This window comes from Solanum dulcamara, chromosome 8 (genome assembly GCF_947179165.1).
Source record: "Solanum dulcamara chromosome 8, daSolDulc1.2, whole genome shotgun sequence".
In the NCBI taxonomy this organism is placed as follows: domain Eukaryota; kingdom Viridiplantae; phylum Streptophyta; class Magnoliopsida; order Solanales; family Solanaceae; genus Solanum; species Solanum dulcamara.
The window spans coordinates 11,701,976-11,725,462 of record NC_077244.1 but is presented as its reverse complement, the minus strand read 5'-3'; the positions used below and the strand labels follow the sequence as shown (position 1 = coordinate 11,725,462).

The 23,487-nt window shown below is 35.6% G+C and overlaps 2 protein-coding genes across 2 annotated transcripts; both read left to right on the top strand.

Moving 5' to 3' along the window:
• Window positions 1-290: 290 nt before the first annotated feature.
• On the top strand, window positions 291-3,005 carry LOC129900505 (F-box/FBD/LRR-repeat protein At1g13570-like). Its single transcript, XM_055975492.1, has 4 exons — window positions 291-472; window positions 1,403-2,247; window positions 2,344-2,502; window positions 2,604-3,005. The coding sequence occupies exons 2-4, from the start codon at window positions 1,429-1,431 to the stop codon at window positions 2,892-2,894; spliced, it is 1,269 nt and encodes a 422-aa protein (XP_055831467.1). The 5' UTR covers window positions 291-472; window positions 1,403-1,428; the 3' UTR covers window positions 2,895-3,005.
• An 8,927-nt stretch (window positions 3,006-11,932) lies between these two features.
• Window positions 11,933-14,931, top strand: LOC129900618 (F-box/FBD/LRR-repeat protein At1g13570-like). Its single transcript, XM_055975629.1, has 4 exons — window positions 11,933-12,114; window positions 13,264-14,138; window positions 14,234-14,392; window positions 14,493-14,931. The coding sequence occupies exons 2-4, from the start codon at window positions 13,290-13,292 to the stop codon at window positions 14,781-14,783; spliced, it is 1,299 nt and encodes a 432-aa protein (XP_055831604.1). The 5' UTR covers window positions 11,933-12,114; window positions 13,264-13,289; the 3' UTR covers window positions 14,784-14,931.
• Window positions 14,932-23,487: the final 8,556 nt, after the last annotated feature.

The window sequence follows — 23,487 nt, the reverse complement described above, 5'->3', positions numbered from 1 at the left end:
TTCATATCATTATTTCAAATCATGATTTTATATCACATGGTCAAACAAGTCCTTAGTATCCTAGATTTGAGTAATAACTCTCTTAAATGATTCAAAATGAGGATTATAACTCAACCCGTTCAATTCTTACTAAATTTTAATTGTCTTTTTTCTTATATAATTTTAATACCTTATAAAATTATTATTTTTCTTTATTATGAGTATATATAATATATCAAATGAAATAAGTTATTAGCAAGATTTATAAGGGTCAATTTGGGCTAGACATTGGCTTAAATTTTGATGAAGTGAAAAAATTTAGTTTGAAGTAAATCAACTAAAATTTAAATAGATTGAGCGGGTAATTTAGTGACCCTTAAAAAGATTATTTTGCTTCTGATTGTTGGCTTAATCCATAACGGAAAAACAGAAAGAGTAATACCGCTGAAGACTTGAAGAAACAAAGAAGAAGAAGCTAATTTCCTCTGAAAAAGTAAGCTAATCCATCGTTTTCCCTTTCGTTTTTCACTAATTTCATTTTGAATCTTGGATTAGATGACTGGTTTTAATTAGATTACAGTTGCGGCTTCATTAGATTAGATTACAGTTGCGGCTTCATAATTAAACTCTGAAAAAGTAAGCCTTGAGTAATTTCATTTGAAGTCCTGTTCATCAATTCTTAGATTACATGACTTTTACAATGACATTATAAAAGTGACAATGTGAACGGATTTTTTTTTTTGGGAGATTCTTCATTTTTTTTCATCCTTGCTTATGTTTAACAGACCAATTTCATTTTGGTGTTCAAATACATTCAGTCAGCCAATTTTAGAGTTACGTAAATTTTGGGGATTAAAGCTTATTTGTGTAAAATTCATTTTGGTGTTGAAATACGTTCAGTTTATACTAATTCTTGGATTTACTTGTCGTTTCTGTTCATCAATTCTTGGATGATGACTTAGATTACACTAGGGGCTTGCTAATTTGACAATCTGAACAGTTCTTTTTCATCCTTGTTTATGTTTTACAGACAAATTGTTGGCGAAATTTCATTTGGGGTGTTCTGTTTATACTTGTCAAGAAACTTTACAGTTACGCAAATTTTGAGCTGTTTATGTTCTGACTTTTTCTTCTCGTTTCTGTTCATGAATTCTTGGATCAGATGACTGATTTTAATTAGATTACAGTGATGGCTTGCGAATTTATGTCATCTTATTCGCATAAGTTTGCACTATGATGGATCCAAAGTGTTATAAACTTATTACACTGACCTGTGTTTAAGTGTTGTAAATTGAGTGATTATCCGACTTTTTCTTCTCGTTTATGTTCATGAATTGTCCGATCAGATGACTGATTTTAGTTACAACACTGATTTTCTTGGACATTCATCTGTTGTCTTTTCATCCCTTTTTATGTTCTACAGACAAATTATCCACGAAATCTTGCTCTATGATGGATCCAAAGCATTCTTGTCCCGATGTACTCAGCAAACTCCCTCATAATGTGATTGATGAGATTCTTATGCGTCTACCTTTTCGAGATGCTGTGTGCACTAGCATTTTGTCCACGGATTGGAGAAAACATTGGTGTAGACTTTCACAGTTGACGCTTGATTCTGACTTTTGGAAACCTAAAAAGGATAAAGCAGTTTGTAGAGCTACTAAGGACCTTACAAGTAACTTTACAACGACTATCCACAACATTATTACCCGTCATCCGGAACCAATTACAAAGTTTACCCTTTGCATTCAGTATTGGAAAAGCTGCCCCCCTATTGACAAGTTATTATGTTTCCTCTCTGAAAAAGGCATTCTGCATCTTGTTCTTAGACTTCCGAGACAATTCAAATTGCCTTCTTCATTTTTCACATGTTTGAAGTTGAGGCATCTGTTTCTCCAAAACTGTTTATTACTTCCTCCATCAGCCTTCAAAGGATTTGATAGGTTAATTAGCCTAGAACTAAATGATGTTACGATTTACTCCAAGCTGCTTGAAAGTTTAATTTCTAATTGCTTACTGCTTGAGCAATTGGTTCTAAAGATCTCAGATACGTTAAGCGACGTCATCGAAATTAATGCTCCCATGCTGATATCTTGTGATTTCGAGGGCGATATAGCAACTATCTGCTTAAAATGTGTCCCTCGTTTGGCAAAACTTTCTCTCATGTATTATCATAAGGACTGGAAAAGGTTTGATGTTGCAAATTTTTTAACATCAAACTTTTTTGAGTCTTGTTCTGTTCTCCAGCATCTTCAATTGGATTACGGGGTAAATGTTGCTTCATAACTCATTCTATTTCATTTTCTGTATTACACATTATTTGACCTTCGAGTCATCCTGATTTTTTGGCTTGTTCTTCCTTAGGTCCCCTTGGCTACGGGCAAAGAAATACCAACAAAGCTTCCCCTTGATCTGACGTGTGTCAAACATATTTGCATGTGTATATATCTTGAGAGGGATGAGATTCTGTCCGCTCTTTGCTTGATAAGAAGCTTCCCATTTTTACGATATCTGGAAATTCAGGTTCTCTTTTTTTTCTCTTTTCTTATGAGGTGGCTTTCTTCTTTTTATGCTCAAAGCATTAATAAGCTTACGTAGTTTGAGTTTTGATATGTCTTCCTTAGATGGAGCTCAATGTTATGAATGCCATGCCGGCTGTAGAATGTCTTGAAGTGGAAGCTTTTCCAGATGTGATATTCAAATACCTAAGGGAAGTTAAGCTAATAGACGTTGATGGCGGTATGCTGGAGATGCAACTTATCAAGCTTCTGTTAGCAAAGTCTCCAGCGCTGGTGAGAATGTTAATCAATCCCCACAGGCTTTTGAAAGAATCTGCAATAGTCAAAAGACTTGATAAGCTAACAGAATTTGAGCGTGCATCATCTAAAGCAGAAGTTCTCTTTAAACTAGTATAAGTAGCATCATGTTTGATCCGATGTTCAATCAGAGACCGTGGTCATGTTTTGGGTGTTGATGCAGTATAAGACATGTGTTTTGCCATTATATTGAGAGAAATCTCGACATCACTTTTGGTTGTGGGCTTGATGTTTCTTTTTAGATTTTGTTGGTCATATCCCTATGGAGATTTAATACTTACCTTATTCACTTTTTTTATGTTTGAAATTTATTCTGTTTACAATGCCAAAATGTATTTCCCTCATTAACTGACAAAATTAAAATTTACTGTGTCATGGACCTATGGTAAAGTTGCTGCCATGTGACCAGGAGGTCACGGGTTCAAGCCTTGGAAACAGCCTCTGGCAGAAATGCAAGGCAAGGCTGCGTACAATAGACCCTTGTGGTCAGGCCCTTCCCCGGACCCCGCGCATAGCGGGAGCTTTAGTGCACCGGGCTGCCCCTATCTTTTGGAAAAAGAGGCCAAAAATGTTCCTGGATTATCGGAAAAGGTCTGAACCAAAACCCATTAAATCACCCATGTCTTCTTAACACTGCAACTGTAACTATCTGTTCAAACTTGACAACTCTGTCAAGATGAATATCAACTATGTGTGATAATAAAACTATTTATAAGCGAAGTCAGACCAAACATGAAGTCGAGCTTGACCTAAGTAAGGTTGTGATTCTTGCTCAAAAAACAAACGGAAGCCTTCGAGTTATAATTGGCTTGTTCAACCCAACAGCCCTTGGCTGAATTAGATATGTAACACGTATAAAATGAAAACGACAAAAATAGAATAACCCAAAATTTGACTTGAGAATGACAACACATTTAGCCAAGATCAATGTGTGATAATAAAACTATTTTGACCACTCAGGTCCTTGCCTGAGTTAGATGTCTAACACATGAATAATAAATAAATAAAAAAAAGCAACCCAAAACTTATAAACTACCTACCACAATAAAATTCTTTAAACCCCAAAACAATAAATTGTGGTTCCATCAACTTCTTAGGTTAACTTACTTTGTTCATTTCTAAGACATGAGAGTAGAGGAAAATATCGCGATTGCACTTCTCAACTTTTCAATTAATTAGTGACAACAACAAGTGTTCGATCACAAATACTGCAAGCTGCTCGCAAATATCATTAGCCAAATGACTCAAATTCGCCTTTTTTGGCTGAGGAAAACCGTTTTTTCCTATTAAAAATTCAATAATAGGAACCTAGAGTTAAGATATGCATCCAATTCAGAATGCTAGCTAAATTAGTATTTAGATGATTGAGCAATGCGACGTGGGCTACTCCACTCCAGATTTCTTCTCTACCAAACTATCTAAAGATATATGTGAAATAAACTATAGGATGGAAGTTATCTCTTAGTTTTTAACGGATCACACAAGTGGAGCGATGTAATGTTCGAATTCTTGAGAAATTATTTTTTGGTGAGACATAGCCACTTTGCCCTCTCCTATAGTGTTTTCATACTTTGTTTGTGATATGGGGATAGTTAACACTATTTCCGATGCAATCGGGGTGGGATTTTGGCGATTTGAGGCCTTAAGTGGGAAGTTTAATTGATAAAATTAATTTAGGTCAACATATTAAGATTCGAGCATCGAATGGGACGTCGAGTTTGGTCTAGTTGAGAAAATGGGCTAAAAATTGGGTTTTGGGCCTAAAAGGGGTCCAAGAGGGTAATTCCCCGCTGCATCGCAGAGTACCTATGCACTGACTGGACCGAACCTCTCTACGTCAAGAGCAAAAGGGAAGGTACCCATGCGAAGGGGTTGGGATAATTTCGTCATAACGACCTTTTTCGAAATTTTGACGATTCTATTGAGTCCAGAATGTCGAATTTATTATAATAGCATATTTGGTTTTATTTTTATCAGACCCCGAATGATTTCCAAGAGTTCAACCGGAAGCATTTTTGAACTTGAAAAATCTGCAATTTCTGATTTTCTAGTGCAGGTGACTTTGTTCTTAACGACCGTGAAGATATCCACGCGATCGCGACCTGTCACTTTTCTGTGCTTCACGATCGCGACACTTGTCATGCGATCATGCGAAGGGTTCTTTCTCAATGCTTTACAATCGAGACTGGTGTGTCCGTGATCGTAAGGTCCAGTCTCCAGTGCTTCGCGATCGCAAGAGTAAGTGACTCGTGATTGCGATGCACAAATGGTGCCTGGAAAGTGTTCAATTTCGGAAATTCTCCCATTTTTCCTCATTCCACCATTTTTCAAACAATTGGAGCTTTGGGAAGATGGTTTTTTAAGTAAAATTGTGAGAATTTCCATTTGGGTAAGTGTGTTTAACCAATATTTATCAGATTCTAGTAATTTTATCTTCCAAAATCATTCATAAATCAAGTTTTTAAATGGGATTTTGGGGGTTTTACTCCTAAACTTGAAATTCAGATTTCATTGATTTCTAGCTCAATTCTTGGCCTATTTTTATCGGATTTTTCAACCACAAACTTCCTTTGATGAGTAGAGCATGATTTTAAAATAAAATTTTCAGATTCTCCCTTTTTAATTTTAAGCAATTTTTGGACGATTTTGACCCCAATTTTAAAACCTAACAATATGGGTATCATTAGACTCCTTTTGATGAACTCTTGTCATTCTTAATAGTGGGTAATCGTTTCAACGTCGATATTAGTGGATTGAGCTCTGATTAGAGCGTTCATGCTAAGTTTCGGCATTCGAGGTTGTCATGACCTAGAAACCGAGGTCGTGATGGCACGCATCCCAACCCCATATCAATGCGTAAGCAGAAAATTAAAATTATACGAGACTCCCAAAGGGAAGCCAAGCCACAATAAATACGATTAAAGGGTAACAACAAGAATAATTCTCAAAACCTGGTGTCATAAGTGTAAAGAGCATCTAAATACACAACTGAATATAAATACACAATTTAAGTCTCTAAATATAGAAAAGACTAAAACACAAGATGGACTAGCGGAGATCTGGGTTCCAAGATCTCACCACTGATCCAAGAATAGTGTACCTGCTGGAATCAACTAACGTTGAAGCCCTAGTTAGTATCTGCATCAAAAAGGGACACAAAAGTAGGGGTGAGTACAATCAACATGTACTCAGTAGGTTTAACCGACTGAGTATAAAGAATTAATCAAAAGCTATGAAATAAACTATGGAACACTTCTACCTGCACGCAGAAAAGTTCCATTCCGGCTATGCTGCCGTCAATTTATATAGAACAGAGCGAGTAAAGTAAAAACACAAATACAGTCTAATATCACAGTTAGATAGATAGGTCAAGTATCACATGTATCAATTCTATGCAATGCAATATGATGATGCAATGATGTAATGATATGGTGGAATCAAGGCAGTCGCACAACCTGTCGTATACACCTATTGAGCTGTGCTACCAAGTAGGACCCATAGGGGTCTCGTAGACCATATACCTCATCAAAATCTCAATGTATCAACTACCTCACCACCCAACTCATGGACAAGGACTCATGATACTAATGTCTTATTCACTTGCCACCTATCTCGTGGTCAAGGATACAAAAGATGTCACATTTTCTTTCTCAAAAGGGTTTCCACTATTCTCAACTTTCTAATGATCAATAATAGTATGAATGAGGATGAATGTAATCATAATATATAATTCATGGAGGTAATATTCAACTTAACATGTAGTATAAGGTCCAAAGTTCTCAAAAATCAACCTAAGCATGATATTCACCCTCAATAAACAGTAATGGAAAGGAAATACGTCAATTAAGTATTCACCCCTTTTTCAACAATATACCCCACTCAAGCATGCTCAAAACCCTCAACTCAATCCCTCAGACAGGCATTACCAGTCAAATAACCTCTACCCCTTTTACATGGTCTCAATCACAGATAAAATATCAAATAATACCCCTATATGGGCTTCACAACACATATAAGCCCCCACACTAGCATCACAATTTTAATTATCAGTCCCAAACTATACTACGATCCCATCCCAAAGTCTACAATACATAATTTGACTAATTACCCCAACTCAGACCCAAGAAGGATAGTTAAACCTACCTCAATAGCCTAAACTGCACTCGAACACCTCCACCAAATGATCAACTCTCAAATTCAATACCCAAAATGATAACCCACTATCAAGAATGAAATTTACGCATCATAAAGAGTCCAATGACATCCATATTGATAGATTTTAGAACCGGAGGGTAAAATAGTCCAAAATTTGATTATTTTTTAAAAGGGCCAAATCTAGAATTTTATTTCAAAATCAGCTTCTACCCGAAAATTGAAGTTCAGAGGTGAAAAACCCATATAAACAGAGTAAGATTTGAGGTATAAATCACCATTTAAAGTTTCATCAAAAACCTCCAAAGTTTGAGTTCAAAACCATGAATTTCAAGGTGAAATCACAAGATAATGGAAGGAAATCGAAGGATTTAAGTTACACTTACCCAAACGAAATTCTCTGAAAATCTACTTCAAAAATTGCTCCTCCAAGCTCTTGGAAATCAAATATGGAAGAAAAGACACAAATCTCATTTTTGGACCCCTCATGTGTCGCTAAAGCAACCAAAGGGTTGCTAAAGTAGAGGTTCGCTTTTACGAACCTGGTTTGATTTCGCGAACCCCTCTTAAGTGAAACCTTTCTCTTAAATGATGGGTCTCACTAAAGAGAAGGTTCGATTTAGCGAAAAAGCAAACTTGAGCGGACCACTGCACCAGCAACACAACAATAGCTCAGAAACCAAATTTCCAAATCTTCGATCGAACCCTCGGGATTCGTTCGGAATCCCTTACACACAAACCATATATGCACTCCTAATAAATTCGATATTCTGGACTCAATGAAACCATTGAAATTTAAATTCAAGGTCTCCTTGATACGAAATCCAATAAGTCACAACTTAACTAGTTTCGGCACTTGAAATACCCAAACTACCCTCGGAACCTCTAAAAATTACAAAAACATCCATTTCTAGAATTAGAATTACCCCCCGAAACTATTGGAATCATCATAAATCCAATCCGAGTCTCCAAACTTAATGTGTTGACCAAAGTCAAACTAACTCATTTAAAACTTCACTTTTCAACTCAAAACCTCAAATTCACATATCAACCCCAAATCTGTTTTCGGCGACTCTCCTAGACCAAATTCCCCATCCTAGAGCAAATGGAATTGATGGAATTCCGTTTTGAGATCCGTATCTCCATTTGGTATTAAAAACCACTTTTTCACCTCTTAACTTTATAGAACTCAAGAAATGCCCATTTCGCTATCTCTTAAGACTCTAACACATTCAACTATACAAATTAAACAAATAATACTCGAGGGAACTAATGATAAGGGTAAAATGATAATTTTGTGTAAATTTCTAGGAATGACCCTCAAGATCATTACAGAGGTAGGTTTGGTTATCCTTCTTTAAGATTGAAATTGGATAATTAGTCATTAGTATGTTATAGACTTTGGGATGTGGTTGTAGCATGATTTGGGACTTTTAATTTCATTATGATGCTCGTCTGGGAGTTTATTTATATTGTGATGCCCGTGTGGTGGCTTAGTTGTGTTGTGTAGCCCATGCGAGGGGCTTATTTGCTATCTTATTTGTTTTGACAGCATATGATTCATGATTTGCCTGTGATAGAGGCGTGAGCAGATTATTTGACTTGTAATGCCCACCTAAGGGTTGAGTTGGGGGTTTTGAGCATAGTTGAGCACTGAAATGTTTTGAAAAAAGGTGAACACTTATTTCAATGTATTTCCTTCCAATTACTATCTATTGAGGATGAATATCATGTTTAGATTGAGTTTTGAGAAATTTGAACCTTATATTACATGCTGAGTTGAATATTGCCTCCATGTCATATGTGTTGTGATGCATTCATCCACATTCATCATATCATTGATTTTAAGAAGTTGAGAACTGTGAAAATCTTTTCAAAGAAGAAAATGTGGCACATATTTATATCCTTGACCACGAGATAGGTGGCAAGTTGATGATTTTTTGATATTGTGATTTGGCATATGGACTGCGAGTCCCCTATGAGTCCTTGTCTGGAAGCCTTAGCTCAATAGGTATATACGATAGATTGTGCAATAGCCTTGATTCCACCATACCATCACATCATTGCATCATTATATTGCATTGCTATTTGTACTACTTGATTTATCAGTTTAGTTGTGATATTGAACTGTCTTTACGAGTTTACTTTAATCGCATCATTCTATATAAATTGGCGGCACTAATTTCGGAATGAGACTTTTTTGTATGCAGGTGGAAGCGTTCCTTAATTTATTTCATAGATTTGATTAATTCCTTATACTCCGTTGGTTAAACCTACTAAGTACATATGGATCGTACTCACCCCTACTTCTGTGTTCCTTTTTGATGCAGATACTACTTAGAGTACCTCACGTGGTAGCTGATAGTTTTAGCGAATTCTGCACACTCAGATTAATGGTGAGATCTTGGGATGAGGATCACCACTAGTACTATCCTTTATTTTTCAGTCTTATAGTATTTGGAGACTGATGATGTATATTCAGATTCAGACTTTGTATTAGATGCTCGTTATACGTATGACACCAGGTTTTGAGATATCTTCGTTGTTGTCTTTCTTTTTCTTTATTTTTGTGGCCTAACTTTCCCTTTAGGAATTGCGTATAGATTTTACTTTTAGGCTTACACGTCAGGTTGGGTATTGAAATGTGTGCCATCATTGCCTCAATTTTTGGATTGTGAAAAATTAGTATCAGAGCGCTAGGTTACCGGTCTCATAAGTTAAAGAACAGGTGTATAGTACAATCTTGTGGATCGATACGTAGATGTCCTATTGATCTTCGAGAGGCTACAAGATACTTAATAGAAGAAATTCCTTCTTTTGATTCCTTTCGTGCTATTTATTCATATCAATTGTTGGATACCTCTAATCTATTCCTTCTATGCAGATGGTAAGGACTAGAGCCAGAGTCACTGAAGGTGAGGCTACACCTGTTGTTCGAGCCCCAGTTCGTGGGCGAGGCAGAGGACGTGATGGAGTTAGGGGTCAAGGCCGAGCGAGAGGAACATCACCTTCTCGTGGATGAGCTAGAGAGCCATAACCTAAGCCTATGTATAAGCATGAAGATGACTTTGAGCAGCAGACTGAGATGTAGAGGCCAGCCCAACCTCTCGTGGTTTCCGATAGTGCTCTGATGCTTCAGGATCTACTAGTTAGATTATTGGCTAGATTAGATGGTGCTCCTACTCCTGATGTTCTTCCAGGTACTTTAGGAACTCCTATTACAGTTGGTGATACACCACCAATTCAAGGACTAGGGTAGGATTTTAGACTCCGATTTCTTCTTCGGTCCTTCTATTGCACCTCCGAGTTTTGTAGCTTCGGTAGTTTCTGATAGTGTTGCCATGTCAGTGTATGAGAAGAAGAATTTTGAGTTGTTTGTGAGATTGGAACCTCTCAGATTTGATGGTACGATCGGAGAGAAGGCTCATGACTTTTTGACTGAGTGTTAGGACAGGTTGTTCAACCTGGGTATTCTTGAGGCACATGTAGTAGCTTACACTTCATATCAGTTTGCGGGAGTGGACAAGGAGTGGTGGAGATCGGTTCTTGCTCGTAGACCTACTGGTTCTCCTATGGTGAGTTTGGAGTAGTTTATTGAGGTGTTTTGTAGAAGGTATGTACCTTATAGCCTCTGTGATCAGTGTAGGCATGAGTTCGACAGATTGGAGTAGGGCTCCCTATCAGTATCTAAGTACGAGACTCGCTTTCATAAGTTGTCTCGCTATGCTATGTTGAGCATTCCTACAGAGTTTGAGCAGATTCGCAAGCTAGTGAAGGGATTCACCGGCTATCTCCAGGAGGCTACAACCTCTCTTGTGTTATCTGGTAGTACCTTTCAGAGTATTATTGATTATTCCATCTGACATTGTTAATCTCACTAATCTTGTCTATCTTGACTTGAGCATCAATTATATTTCAGGATCAATCCCACCAAAAATCAGTTCACTAGCCAAGCTTCAAATACTTCATATATTTGACAATCATTTAAATGGCCCCATTTCAGGAGAAATAGATTACCAATGTCTCCTCCTAAGCTAAATTTGGGTACAAACTCTCTTAATGGTTCTATTTCTAGGGCTGTGCAAATACCGAATCGATCGATAAATCAAATTGAAAAAAATAATATTTATTTGTTATTGCTATTGAGTTATTGGGTTAATGAGTTTTTAATGGGTTTATAAAAAAATTATCGGGTTATTAGTTCGATATTGATTTTTTAATATTGGGTTATTGGGTAAACCGATAATCCATTAAGACAGTAGTAATCTACTACTTTACCCCTACATAAATATTAAATATTAATATCAATACCTTATTGGTTACTACCTTTGCCCTTTTTTAAGCAAAAAAAAAAAAAACTTTGCCATTTAGCCTTAATTCACATTATTGTCCTAGTTCTTTTATTTGTGTTGCACTTGTAGAGTTTTTTTTCATGTTAGTTATTATTGTTTCTATTTTATGAGCATTCTATAAAGTTACATTATTTTCTTTTCACGATAAATTGTTGGAGAAGTCATATAATTATTTTATGAGCATTTTCTTATTGGGTAAACCGAAAATCGAACCGTTAAGGACCAAAATCGATAAATCGAAAATCGATAAAAAAAATGTCTTATTGGTTTGTTATTGGTTTAGCATATTTCAAAATTAAAAATCGATAAACCAGATCAATAATACATAAAATCGAACCGAACTGACTGATGTACACCCCTGAAAGAAATAGGTTACATAAGGTCTCTTAGTATCCTAGATTTGAGTAATAATTCTCTTAAATGATTCAAAAGGTAGATTATAACTCAATTTGTTCAATTCTTACTAAATTTTAATTGCTTTATTTTTTTTTAATTTTAATACTTTATAAAATAATTATTTTTTTTATTATTATTATGAGTAAATATAATATATGAAATGAAATAAATTATTGGCAAGATTTATTAGGGTCAATTTGGGGTAGACATTGGCTCAAATATTGATGAAGTGAAATAATTTAGTTTGACGTAAATCAACTAAATTTTAAAATAGATTGAGCGGGTAATTTAGTCACCCTCAAAAAGATTATTTGTTTATCACCTTGTCTATGGCTTATGATTGTTGGCTTAATCCATAACGGAAAAACAGAAGAGTAATCCCGCTGAAGACTTCAAGAAACAAAGAAGAAGAAGAAGATGTAAACTTATCCATCGTTTTCCCTTTCGCTTTTCACTAATTCATTTTAAAATCTTGGATTAGATGCATGATTTTAATTAGATTACAGTTGCGGCTTCATAATTTCCTCTGAAAAAGTAAGCTTATGAACGTTTTTTCTTTCGTTTGAATGTTTTCATGCCTTGAGTAATTTCATTTTAACTTATGTTCATCAATTCTTAGATTACATGACTTGTACAATGACATTATAAAAGTGACAATGTGAAAAGGTTTTTTTTTTTTTTTTTGAGATTCTTCTTCTTTTTTTACACACAAATTATTCATTATGGTGTTGAAATACATTCAGTCAGCCAATTTTAGGGTTACAAAATTTTTGGTGATTAAAGCTTATTTTTGTGAAATTCTCACTAATAAGCTGTTTAAACAGTCGTTTATATTCATAGATTGTTGGACACAATCAAGAAACAAAGAAGAAGAAGAAGAAGTAAGCTAATCGATCGTTTTCCCTTTCGTTTTCCACTAATTTCTTTCTCTCATGTTTTCACTAAATTCATTTCGTTGTTGAAATACATTCAGTTTATACTAATTCTTGGATTTACTTGTCGTTTCTTTCATCAATTCTTGGATGATGACTTAGATTACACTAGGGACTTGCTAATTTGACAATGTGAACAGTTTTATTTCATCCTTGTTTATGTTTTACAGATAAATTGTTGGCGAAATTTCATTCTGGGTGTTCTGTTTATACTTGTCAAGAAACTTTACAGTTACGCAATTTTTGAGCTGTTTATGTTGACTGATTATCTGACTTTTTCTTCTCTTTTCTGTTCATGAATTCTTGGATCAGATGGCTGATTTTAATTAGATTACAGTAACGGCTTGCTAATTTGACACTTGGAGAGACTTTTTTTCTTATTAGATTCTTCATTTATGTCATCCTTGTTTATGTTTTAAAGACAAATTATTGGCGAAAGTTTGCACTATGATGGATCAAAAGTGTTATAAATTTATAACACTGACCTGTTTTAAGTGTTATAAATTGACTGATTATCCAACTTTTTCTTCTCGTTTACGTTCATGAATTGTCCGATCAGAAGACTGATTTTAGTTACAACACTGATTTTCTTGGACATTCCTCTTTTGTCTTTTCATCCTTGCTTATGTTTTACAGACAAATTATCTGCGAAATCTTGCTCTATGATGGAACAAAAGGGCATAGAGCATTCTTGTCCTGATGTACTCAGCAAACTTCCTCATAATGTAATTGATGAGATTCTTATGCGTTTGCCTTCTCGAGATGCTGTGTGCACAAGCATTTTGTCCAGGGAATGGAGAAAACATTGGTGTAGACTTCCACAGTTGACGCTTGATTCTGACTTTTGGAAACCTAAAAAGGATATAGAATACATTACAGGTGATAAAAAAGTTTGGCGAGCTACTAAGGACCTTACGAGTAACTTTACAACGACTATCAACAACATTATCACTCGTCATTCAGGATCAATTACAAAGTTTGTACTTTGCATTCAGTATTGGAAAAGATGCCCTCGTATTGACAAGTTATTAGATTTCCTCTCTCGAAACAGCATTCAGCATCTTGTTCTTAGACTTCCAAGACGATTCAAAATGCCTTCTTTACTTTTCGCATGTCTGAAGTTGAGGCATCTGTTTCTCCAAAACTGTTTATTACTTCCTCCAATAGCCTTCAAAGGATTTGATAGGTTAATTAGCCTAGAGCTACATTATGTTACGATTTACTCCAAGGGGCTTGAAAGTTTAATTTCTAATTGCTTGTTGCTTGAGCAATTGGTGCTAAAGATCTCAGATACGTTAAGCGACGTCATTGAAATTAATGCTCCCATGCTGAGATCTTGTGACTTCAAGGGCGATATGACAACTATCTGCTTAAAATGTGTCCCTCGTTTGGCAAAACTCTCTCTCATGTATCATCGTAAGGACTGGAAAAGGTTTGATGTTGCAAATTTTTTAACATCAAACTTTTTTGAGTCTTGTTCTGTTCTTGAGCATCTTCACTTGGATTACGGGGTAAACGTTGCTTCATAACTCATTCTATTTCATTTTCTGTATTTACACATTGTTTGGCCTTCGAGTCATCCTGATTTTTGGCTTGTTCTTCCTAGGTCCGCTTGGCTACAGGCCAAGAAATACCAACAAAGCTTCCCCTTGATCTGATGTGTGTCAAACATCTTTGCATGTGTATATATCTTGACAGGGATATGATTCTGTCTGCTCTGTGCTTGATAAGAAGCTTCCCATTTTTACGATATCTGGAAATTCAGGTTCTCTTTTACTTCTCTTTTCTTATGTGGTGGCTTTCTTCTTTTTATACTCAAATCATCAATAAGCTTATGTAGTTGAGCTTTGATATATCTTTCTTAGATGGAGTCCAATATTGATCACACTATGTCGGCTCTAGACTGTCTTGAAGTGGAAGCTTTTTCGGATGTGATATTCCAGCACCTAACAGAAGTCAAGTTAATAGAAGCTAATGGCAGTCTGCGGGAGATGCAAATTATCAAGCTTCTGTTAGCCAAGTCTCCGGTGCTCGTGAGAATGTTAATCAAGCCCCACAGTTCATTGAAAAAATCTGCAGTATTCATTAGACTTGCTGAGCTAACAGAATTTGAGCCTGCATCACCTGAAGCAGAAGTTATCTTTAAACTAGGATAAGTACCATCATGTTTGATCCGATGTTCAATCAGAGACCATGGTCATGTTTTGGGTTTTGACGTTAAGAGATAGAAATGAATGTTGATGCAGTATAAAATTTGTGTTTTTCCATTATATTGAGAGAAATCTAGACATCGCTTTTGGGATATTAGCCAGTCTGGATAGTTTCTTTAACTTTGTCTTTACTGTTACATTACATATCTGTGCTTGAAATGTGTCTTACTACTGGAATTGAAGCTGTAGTCTTTTATCAAATAATTGGTTGTTAGTAAGGAAGTGGATAGTATCTCAAAAGAAAGTGTTCCTCCTGGATTAGGAAGAACTCTGTGTTAACTTTAAAGAGAGTTGTGTTTCAGTGAGCTAGTATATATGTACAAGCCTTTGCCTTCTGTAAAGAGTTGAACCTCAACCCAAATGATAAAAACAACGTGTTACAATCTCATTAATTGTTCTCTAAACAAGGAACTAAGTTATTGCATCAACATACACTTAAAATAAATTAAATAAAAAAGGCATATAAAGTCCTTGACTTAGAGTTCTGTTTCATAATTGTATTTCTTACTGTCTCAAACTCTCAATTATTCTATAATGTCACAGTATTTGCTTCTGAGCAAGATGCAATCTGTCAACTTATGTACATGGTTCATTTGGTTTGTCACCTTATTTCTAAGTCATTTTTAATTTTAAAAAATGATGTCAAATCTTAAAGATTAAACTGATAATCGAATTGATAACGATCAATAACCGATAAGCTAATCTTAATGGTTCTATAACGATTTAGCACGTCTACAAATCGATAATCGGTAAGTAAAACTGATAGACTTCAAAACCGAATCGAACCGATCAATGCGCAGCCCTACCTGGTACGGATATATCTCTATATGGTTGGCTCGAGTCCAAGCCCGATACACTAACAATTTGTGTGTGGATTTCATGAGAAAACCGGGTTGGCTTGTTGTGTTGCGGTTGTTCATGTTTGTTATGCATACCAACTAAGGGTGAGGACTGGAGTCTGGGCTATGTTATGATTGTAATTTAAGTAGTGATTGTGTGTTCATATTTCGTATAACTAAAACTAGTCAATAATCCTTCTAGCATACTATGATTGTGTACGGATACTGCACTTACTTTTTCTTTATTGAGTACAGGGCATATTCAAGCGGCTACTTCGAGACCTCAACTGTGGGATGCTTGATATATGAATCCAAGGGTGAGCTACTTCTTTCGAGCTACACATGAATTCCTCATCTTCTTTGTCCATCTCTTCGGACTTAAGAGCCTATTTGAATTGGCTCATAAGTTGCTTAAAACAACTTATAAGTTGTTTTCAGCTCTGAAAAGTGTTTGGCTGGCCAACTTAAAGTCATTTTGTGTTTAAAATAAGCCCCCAAAAATAATTGAATCTGTTTGGCTTAGCTTATCTAAAACAGTTTATAAGTTGAAACCAGCTTATAAGCTAAAAATAATAAGTGGGCTACCCCAACTTATTTTTTGGGGCTTATTAGGTGAAAGTTGTTTTAGATAAGCTAAGTCAAACATGCTTTTAGATCCTTTTTGACTTATCTTCTTGGTTATTGAGATTGCATCCACTTATTCTAGACAATTAGAGTGTTGGTACACAAACTTTCAATTTTTAGGGGTTATTTCCACAAATGTTTGATGATAATGACTTGTGCTCTATGCAAACGTAGTTTTGAAATTAAAAAACTTGTCTTCCATTTAAAAATTGGTTAGTTTCTTAATTGCTTATGGATGGTGTGCTAGTTGTTAGTTGGTTGGTTCTCCCACCGAGGGTAAGTATGGGTGCCATTCACTTAAAATAATATTCATCTCCAGCATATTTAAAATTTTTGTTGAAGAATCACGATATGAGCATTCACTACGCATGTCCTACTCATATTTTTAAAATAAATTATCTTCTCTGATATTCATATGATCACATTTGAAATTGCATCATCCATATCGCAAGTCATAAACCACATATAAAAGCTACAGAAAGGATTAAAATTAGGAAAACGGGTAAAAATTCATAAAATGACTAAGAGGGTGTAATGATTTCCAAGGTCATTTTCGTGCTTTTGCGTGTTTTTACCGTTTTACTCCTTTTCATAGCTTTTTTATAGCTTATACGTGGTGTTGAGATGGGTGGCACGCTTCCTAAGTTGTCCGATTGAGTTTTGAGGTGCTTTGACCATTTTTGAGGCTTAAGGCTTGAAAGAGTTGACTTTAGTAAACATTCATAGATTCAGGCGTCGTATGAAAATTCTGACGATTCCATTAGCTTCGGAAGGTCCATTTTGGTCAAGAAGGAAGGTTGGTTTGGGTTTTGGAGTCTTCATTTTGAGTTTAGGTGGTTTTGCCGTTTTAACTTTAAAGTTTGGCCAAGTTTGACTTCGGTCAATATTTTGAGTTCACGCGCTCGGATGAAAATTCCGTCAACGCGGTTAGCTCCGGAATGCCAAGTTTGGTCTAGAACGACCTTTGATTCGGTTTCCAAGGTGATTGAAATGAGTTTTTGGCCGTTTGTGCATTTTAAGTGTTTTCTTTAAAATTCTTTGACTTTGGTCAACATTCCATCGAAACGACCTCCGTGGAAAAATTCATCAATTTCGTTGAGTCTAGAATGTCGTTTCTAATTGGGTAGCATAGTTCATTTGTGTCGACGGGATTCCGAACGAGTTCTGAGCCCCCGTTGAGGGACTTGCTCTCTTAGTGAAAATGCATCAGCACAGTTGCTGGTGCACATCAAATGTACTCTCCGCATTTGCGGGCCCTTGGCCACGTTCATGGAGGTCGAGCCTTTTGTTCTCCACGTTCGCAGACCTCAAGCTGCGTTCGCGGAGGTATAGATGGTTGTACTCTGCATTCGCGGAGCTTGTCTCCGCTTTGGCAAAGGCAAAATGGGGCCTGGGAGTGAGGTCTTTTAAGACCCGATGTTAGTCCCTATTTCTCCATTTCCAACATATCAAACTCCCTTTTTGAGAGCAATTCTTGACCAAATTCGATCATTCTCATTTTGGTGTGTTGGGGATTCTTGCGGGAACGTTTTGAGACCTTTTTCCGTCCTAAAAACCTTGTACGTTTCGCATAAGTTTCATTATTTCTTGCATTTTAAAACTATTCTAAGGCTTGAATTTGGTTGGGTTGTTTGAGCTCTTTCGATGCTAGGAATGTGCCCATTTTGGGGGCACAAGTTTCTTGAGTTATTTGGGACCTTGTGACGGAGCTGCCATGTGACCAGGAGGTCACGAGTTCAAGCCTTGGAAACAGCCTCTAGCAGAAATGCAAGATAAGGCTGTGTATAATAGACCCTTGTGGTTAGGCCCTTCCCAAACCCTGTGCATAGCGGGAGCTTTAGTGCACCGAGCTGCCCTTTTTTTAGTTCCGTTTGAAATTATAGCAATATGGGTATCGTTGGCCTTGTTTTGATGTATTCTTTGATAATTTGATAAAGCGGCATCGTTTGGAGGCGGCCACGAAAGGAAAGACTCAAATTTAGCGGTTCAGGTGCGGTTTTGGCTTTGAGGTAGGCTATGACTTACTCTTTTCAGATTTGGGTTGGCTAGAATTGTTATATTTTGAGTATTAACGTATGATTAGGTTGGTGATTTATGTGTTGATAGTTCATTGAGAAGTTTGGAGTCTATGATCATCGTTAGTGATTACCTTGGGGTTTTGGTCGTTGAATCCTTAGCCTAGGTGATATCTTGTCTTGCTTATATCGCTTAGAATCCTTAGAGCTTGCTCCTAGGTGATTTGAGCATAGAATGTCGTTTGCTTGACTTGCTTGGTTTTGGTTGTTGGTTAGTGATTTCAGTGTATGCCTATATCTTGCTTGCTTCTAATATTAAAATGTTGGGCCTGAAGCCGTGTTTTCGGTACGCCGGAGTCTCAGATTAGTGATTTGACACCTTTGACGGGTTTTTTACTCAACTCGAGTGATATATGATTTTGACTTACTTCTTTTATTGATTTTCCTCGCCGGTGTTAAAAACCTTTTTTAAAGAATAAAATGGTGATATTAAGATTTTTTATTGATCAATAAGTGTAATGATTTAAAGGAAATACCAGTGATTTTTTTTAGTTATGGCATTTCATATCGGAAAGCTCGAGGTGTGAATTCCGGGAGGTCCGTTGATATATTTCGAATTATTATTATTATTATTTTATTATCGAGAAGCTCGAGACGTGAATTTCGGGCGATCCGTTGATACATATCTCGGGTTATTATTATTACTACTATTATTGAGAAGCTCGAGGTGTGAATTCCGGGCGGCCCATGATACATATTCGGGTTACTACTACTATTACTATTATTGGGAATCTCGAGGCGTGAATTCCGGACACTTCATGATATTTTTGAGGATATTGAGCCTTAGATACAAGTTTACAATTTAGTATTTTTTCGGTATTCTATCAAATGGGATTATTGATGTGCTTAATTGATTGGTCGGACTTACTTGACTGCCATATGATTATTTTCGTACCCTCTTTCCTCGTATTTGTAGTTTGTGCTATTCTCTTATTGTTGTTAGTATCATCGTTCTACTCATTATAGATTTTATTCTTTTTTAGCTCAGTCGGCCTATGATGCCTACTGAGTACCCCGTATTTTGGTACTCATACTGCACTTCTGCATCTTTTTGATGCAGCTCCCAGTTCGAGCCACCCTCAGCGCTCGCCGGATCATCCATAGCGATGCCAGTTCCGAATTGTGGTGAGCTCCCGGCGTTCAGAGACTTGCTACATTTCCTCTTTTACTCTGACTTATATTTGTATTTTAGACAGTCAGAGTTGTATTGTATATTTATACACATTGTCAGCTTTTGTACTTAGTAGCTCCTATATAGGTGACACCAAGACCGGGGTTTGGTCTAGTATCAGTTCGTTATTTCTTTGGTCACTTTAGGGGCTTTTTGTATATTTTGTATCGTATTTACATATCTATACCTTGGTCCGATTTCTTTTGTTCTATATTCTTCTTGCTTCCGCCTTCTCATGTATTTAATTATTTATTTAAAATGAGATTTGACTTCCGTTTGTCTTGGGTTTGGCTTGCCTACTCGGGGGTTATAGTAGGCGCCATCATGGCCTGGATTTAGGTCGTGACAGAGGGTCGTAACAATTCAAGGTCGGCAACAAATGCATCATTAGGATCACTTTTCATCCAGCATTGATAAGGCCTCCTCGCTTTCGAAGGAATCCGGTCATTCTAGAGTCTTAGTAGTCATTAAATATTTTTAGTACAGTATTCAGGTAGTCTGATATCTTGTCCCAGTTACCTATCTTCGGTATATTAGGCTTCGTAGATGAGCTATAGTTTTCACCACTGTTTTACAAGCATATGCATATTATACAGATTTTAATTTTTTACTATAAAGTTATTGAGCTTCTTTTGTTATTGCTTTCTCATCTTTTAAAACCTTATACATAGTTGTTAACATAGTAGTAAATCAAGTTAAGGATTTGCTTGGGACCAACAATGGTTTTGAGTATCCATCATCATTTAGAATGTAGGTTCAGTGTGTGACAATAAAAATTGATTTTGAACAAATTTAAATAAATTTAAAAGATACAAATGAAGTAACGACCTACTTGACGAATGTTAGAATGAACCATATATTCTTTACGAAGTGATAAAAGATGGAAAAAAAGTTATGCCTCTATATTTTGTTTTCTGTACATCAAAATCAAGAGAGCAATTTAGTATAGTAAGCAAAGATTTTCTTAAAAAGTGATTTGTATACCTTTGAGGAATTGTACTATCTCAAATAAAGAGAATCAGAAGACATTAATAAATGCTAACATGATATATATTGCATTAATTTACTATGAGTTAATAAATATTACATTTTATATAACTTGTTTTAAATGATTTTAATTGGTGATAAAATAATAGTGAATGAATATATGTACAGTAAATCTTTATAATAATACGTGTTATGTGAAGTTTTGGAATTATATAGAGAAAAGGACAACCTATTGTGTTGAATAGTTGAATGCATGTTCAACATTTATCGTATCTTTTTTAAAATTATTTTACTATAACATAGTAATATTTATTTTATACACTAATCAACAATTAAATATGCAATCAAAATTAATTGGTTTAAGTCATTGACAATCCTAGAAAGTAATCAGAATAATTTACTTAGACATCTTATTTTAGACTTATTTAAATTGAACAAAAAGTAAAACTATCAAATATTTTTTTGATAACTTGTTAAATTTATAGAGTGTATATCATACACTAGCGAATGACACTCATTCTCCCGAATCCTCCCAGCAAACGCATGCACCCTTCCTCCCCCAACCCTACGCACTGGTAACCATCCTTCACTTCGCCTTGTTCCCTTCTATTTCTTAATTATACAAGGATCCTTTCTCCACTCATTATCAACTGATATAGGAGTAAGAATAGAATTTTATCGAATAATTTAATAAATTTCTATGAATCATTGGGAAAAAATAGATTTTTGTCGGATTTTTTAAAAAAAAATCAAATTTGATTTCTTATCTTGATGAATTTCTTATCTTTTGTTCAAGTTAATTGTGCTTAATACATGTGATTTATTATTATGAATTCACACTAATATACTTACATGCTAAAAAATTTGAGTTTCACCAAAAATAATTTGACGCACAAATCCAAATATCTTGTTCTCCTTTAGGGGTGCTTATCGGGCGGATCGGACGGATTATTATGCTTAACGGTTTGACTTAACGGTTATCGTCTTTTAAAAGTACTAATCCGCTAGCCAACCTATAAGATATCGGTTGGATTGGTGTCGGATTAGCAATTATCGGACGGTTATCGGGCGGTGTATCGGTGGTATGGTAACATGTAAAATTTCTGTCACTTACTTCAATTCCCCTTCACACCAGGCATGCACAATGTAATTTAGGTAAGCAGATAGCTAAACAAGAAGCACTTTAATTAATAGAAGAACAAACGAGATAGCTAAACAAGAAGCACTTTAATTAATTTAAAGTACTGCATTCAAGGAGTAGCTAAACAACAGACAGGATATTCAAATATTCAAGCAAAGATACCATTTGAATGTATACAAGTCCCAACATAATTGTTGAGTTTACATTTTAAAATAACTACCAGTCATTACTTCAATGAAATATAGTTACGATTACTGAAAAAAGGGAAGACGCGAGAAAACATAAAGGAGACTAGACTTGAGCCAAATACAGGACTAATATGAACATCAAATCAAGCTTTACAAAAGCAGGAAGCTAAAGAAAAAACAAGAAAATTGAGTTCAACTAATCAACATGAACTAACATAACAAGAATCCCAAAATGAGAGGGAAAAGATTGGAACTGTTGCAAAATCTTTTCATGTTTGAGAAGAAGAGAAAGAATGTTTCAGAGAAAAAGATTAGGGATTAGAAGAAGATCTGCTCAGGGAATACGAACCATAGAAGATAGAACCTCATCTTGTGGAGATGAAAAACATCACCGCAATCCGACGATTTCTTCGTTTCTCTTCATAGCAGATAGAAACAGTTCTTACTTCAGAAAGCTGCATGAACTATGGAGTAGCTAAACCTGAGACAAGGCGGCACAAGATGAGAATTTGAGAGAGAGACTGAGAAAGAGGCGGAAATAGTCACAAATTCGCTAAACCTAAAGTCTAAAGAGGGGCGGAACTGCTGAAGTAAGTCTTTGTAGAACTCTGTAGAAGAGTTGAAGACTTGAAGTAGTCAAGTAGGGCTTCTAGTAGAAATGGGCCTGCCTATTTAATTAAATTGGTTTGGCCTGTTTAATTAAATAGGCTTGGCCCTTATTTTAGGTTTACAAATAAAAATTATCAATATAATGCATATTTTATATGTTTAGGGATAAAATATATTAAAATATAATAAATTCTTAACGGATTAACGGTTTACCCAATAACAAAATTGAGTAATCCGTCCCCCACGCCGATAAGCCGTTAATTATAAAATTTAAATCCATTCCCCACCCGCTAATCCGATAACCCAATACCAATAAGCCAATAAGCCAATTTTGCGATTGGGTTATCGGTAACGGACGGTTTTGAACAGCCCTATTCTCCTTTAGTGGGAAAAACACCAAAGATCGAGGAGAGAGAGAATAGTAAAGGAAATACAAGGCAATGGCCGAAATTGATGGTGGATGATGTTGTTGGAAAACATATGTATAGCGGAAGCATTTTAGAAATATGTTTATATTAGAATACATATAATTGTGCTAGAACATATAAATTTATTGAAATTTAATACAATTTTGCAATCTTCTATAGTGATGTCAAGTTCACACCGAAACTCTCGCAATACTTGGATAAGCAATTATCGTATAGAAAACTTATTATTTTTCTAGGTTAGAAGAATCCCTATTTATAGAGACTTCTTCCCATCCCCAAAACGAGAAGAAACACATGGTCTTCCCTTGTAATAAGAAAAACATATTACTTTCTTTCTTTCCTCTGAAAAATAAGATTATGAGTTCTAGTTAAATATGAACATGGTAGGGATCATAGAATCACTTATTGTGGCTTCCTACTATGGTAATAATTCAAATAATTAATTTGAATTATTCTAACCATAATAAATTACAAATCATTCCACAAAAAATTCATAATTGCACTCCTTTATTTATATTTTAAAATTCCCTATTAAGAACTTATATAATTCTCCATGTTAAAGTTACAGATACTAATCAATACACTTAA

Coding starts and splice junctions, on each gene's coding strand:
- LOC129900505 (XM_055975492.1), top strand. CDS start 1,429: ATGATGGATCCAAAGCATTCTTGTCCCGATGTACTCAGCAAACTCCCT. Junction 2,248..2,343: donor ATCTTCAATTGGATTACGGG/GTAAATGTTGCT, acceptor GTTCTTCCTTAG/GTCCCCTTGGCTACGGGCAA. Junction 2,503..2,603: donor TACGATATCTGGAAATTCAG/GTTCTCTTTTTT, acceptor TGTCTTCCTTAG/ATGGAGCTCAATGTTATGAA.
- LOC129900618 (XM_055975629.1), top strand. CDS start 13,290: ATGATGGAACAAAAGGGCATAGAGCATTCTTGTCCTGATGTACTCAGC. Junction 14,139..14,233: donor ATCTTCACTTGGATTACGGG/GTAAACGTTGCT, acceptor TGTTCTTCCTAG/GTCCGCTTGGCTACAGGCCA. Junction 14,393..14,492: donor TACGATATCTGGAAATTCAG/GTTCTCTTTTAC, acceptor TATCTTTCTTAG/ATGGAGTCCAATATTGATCA.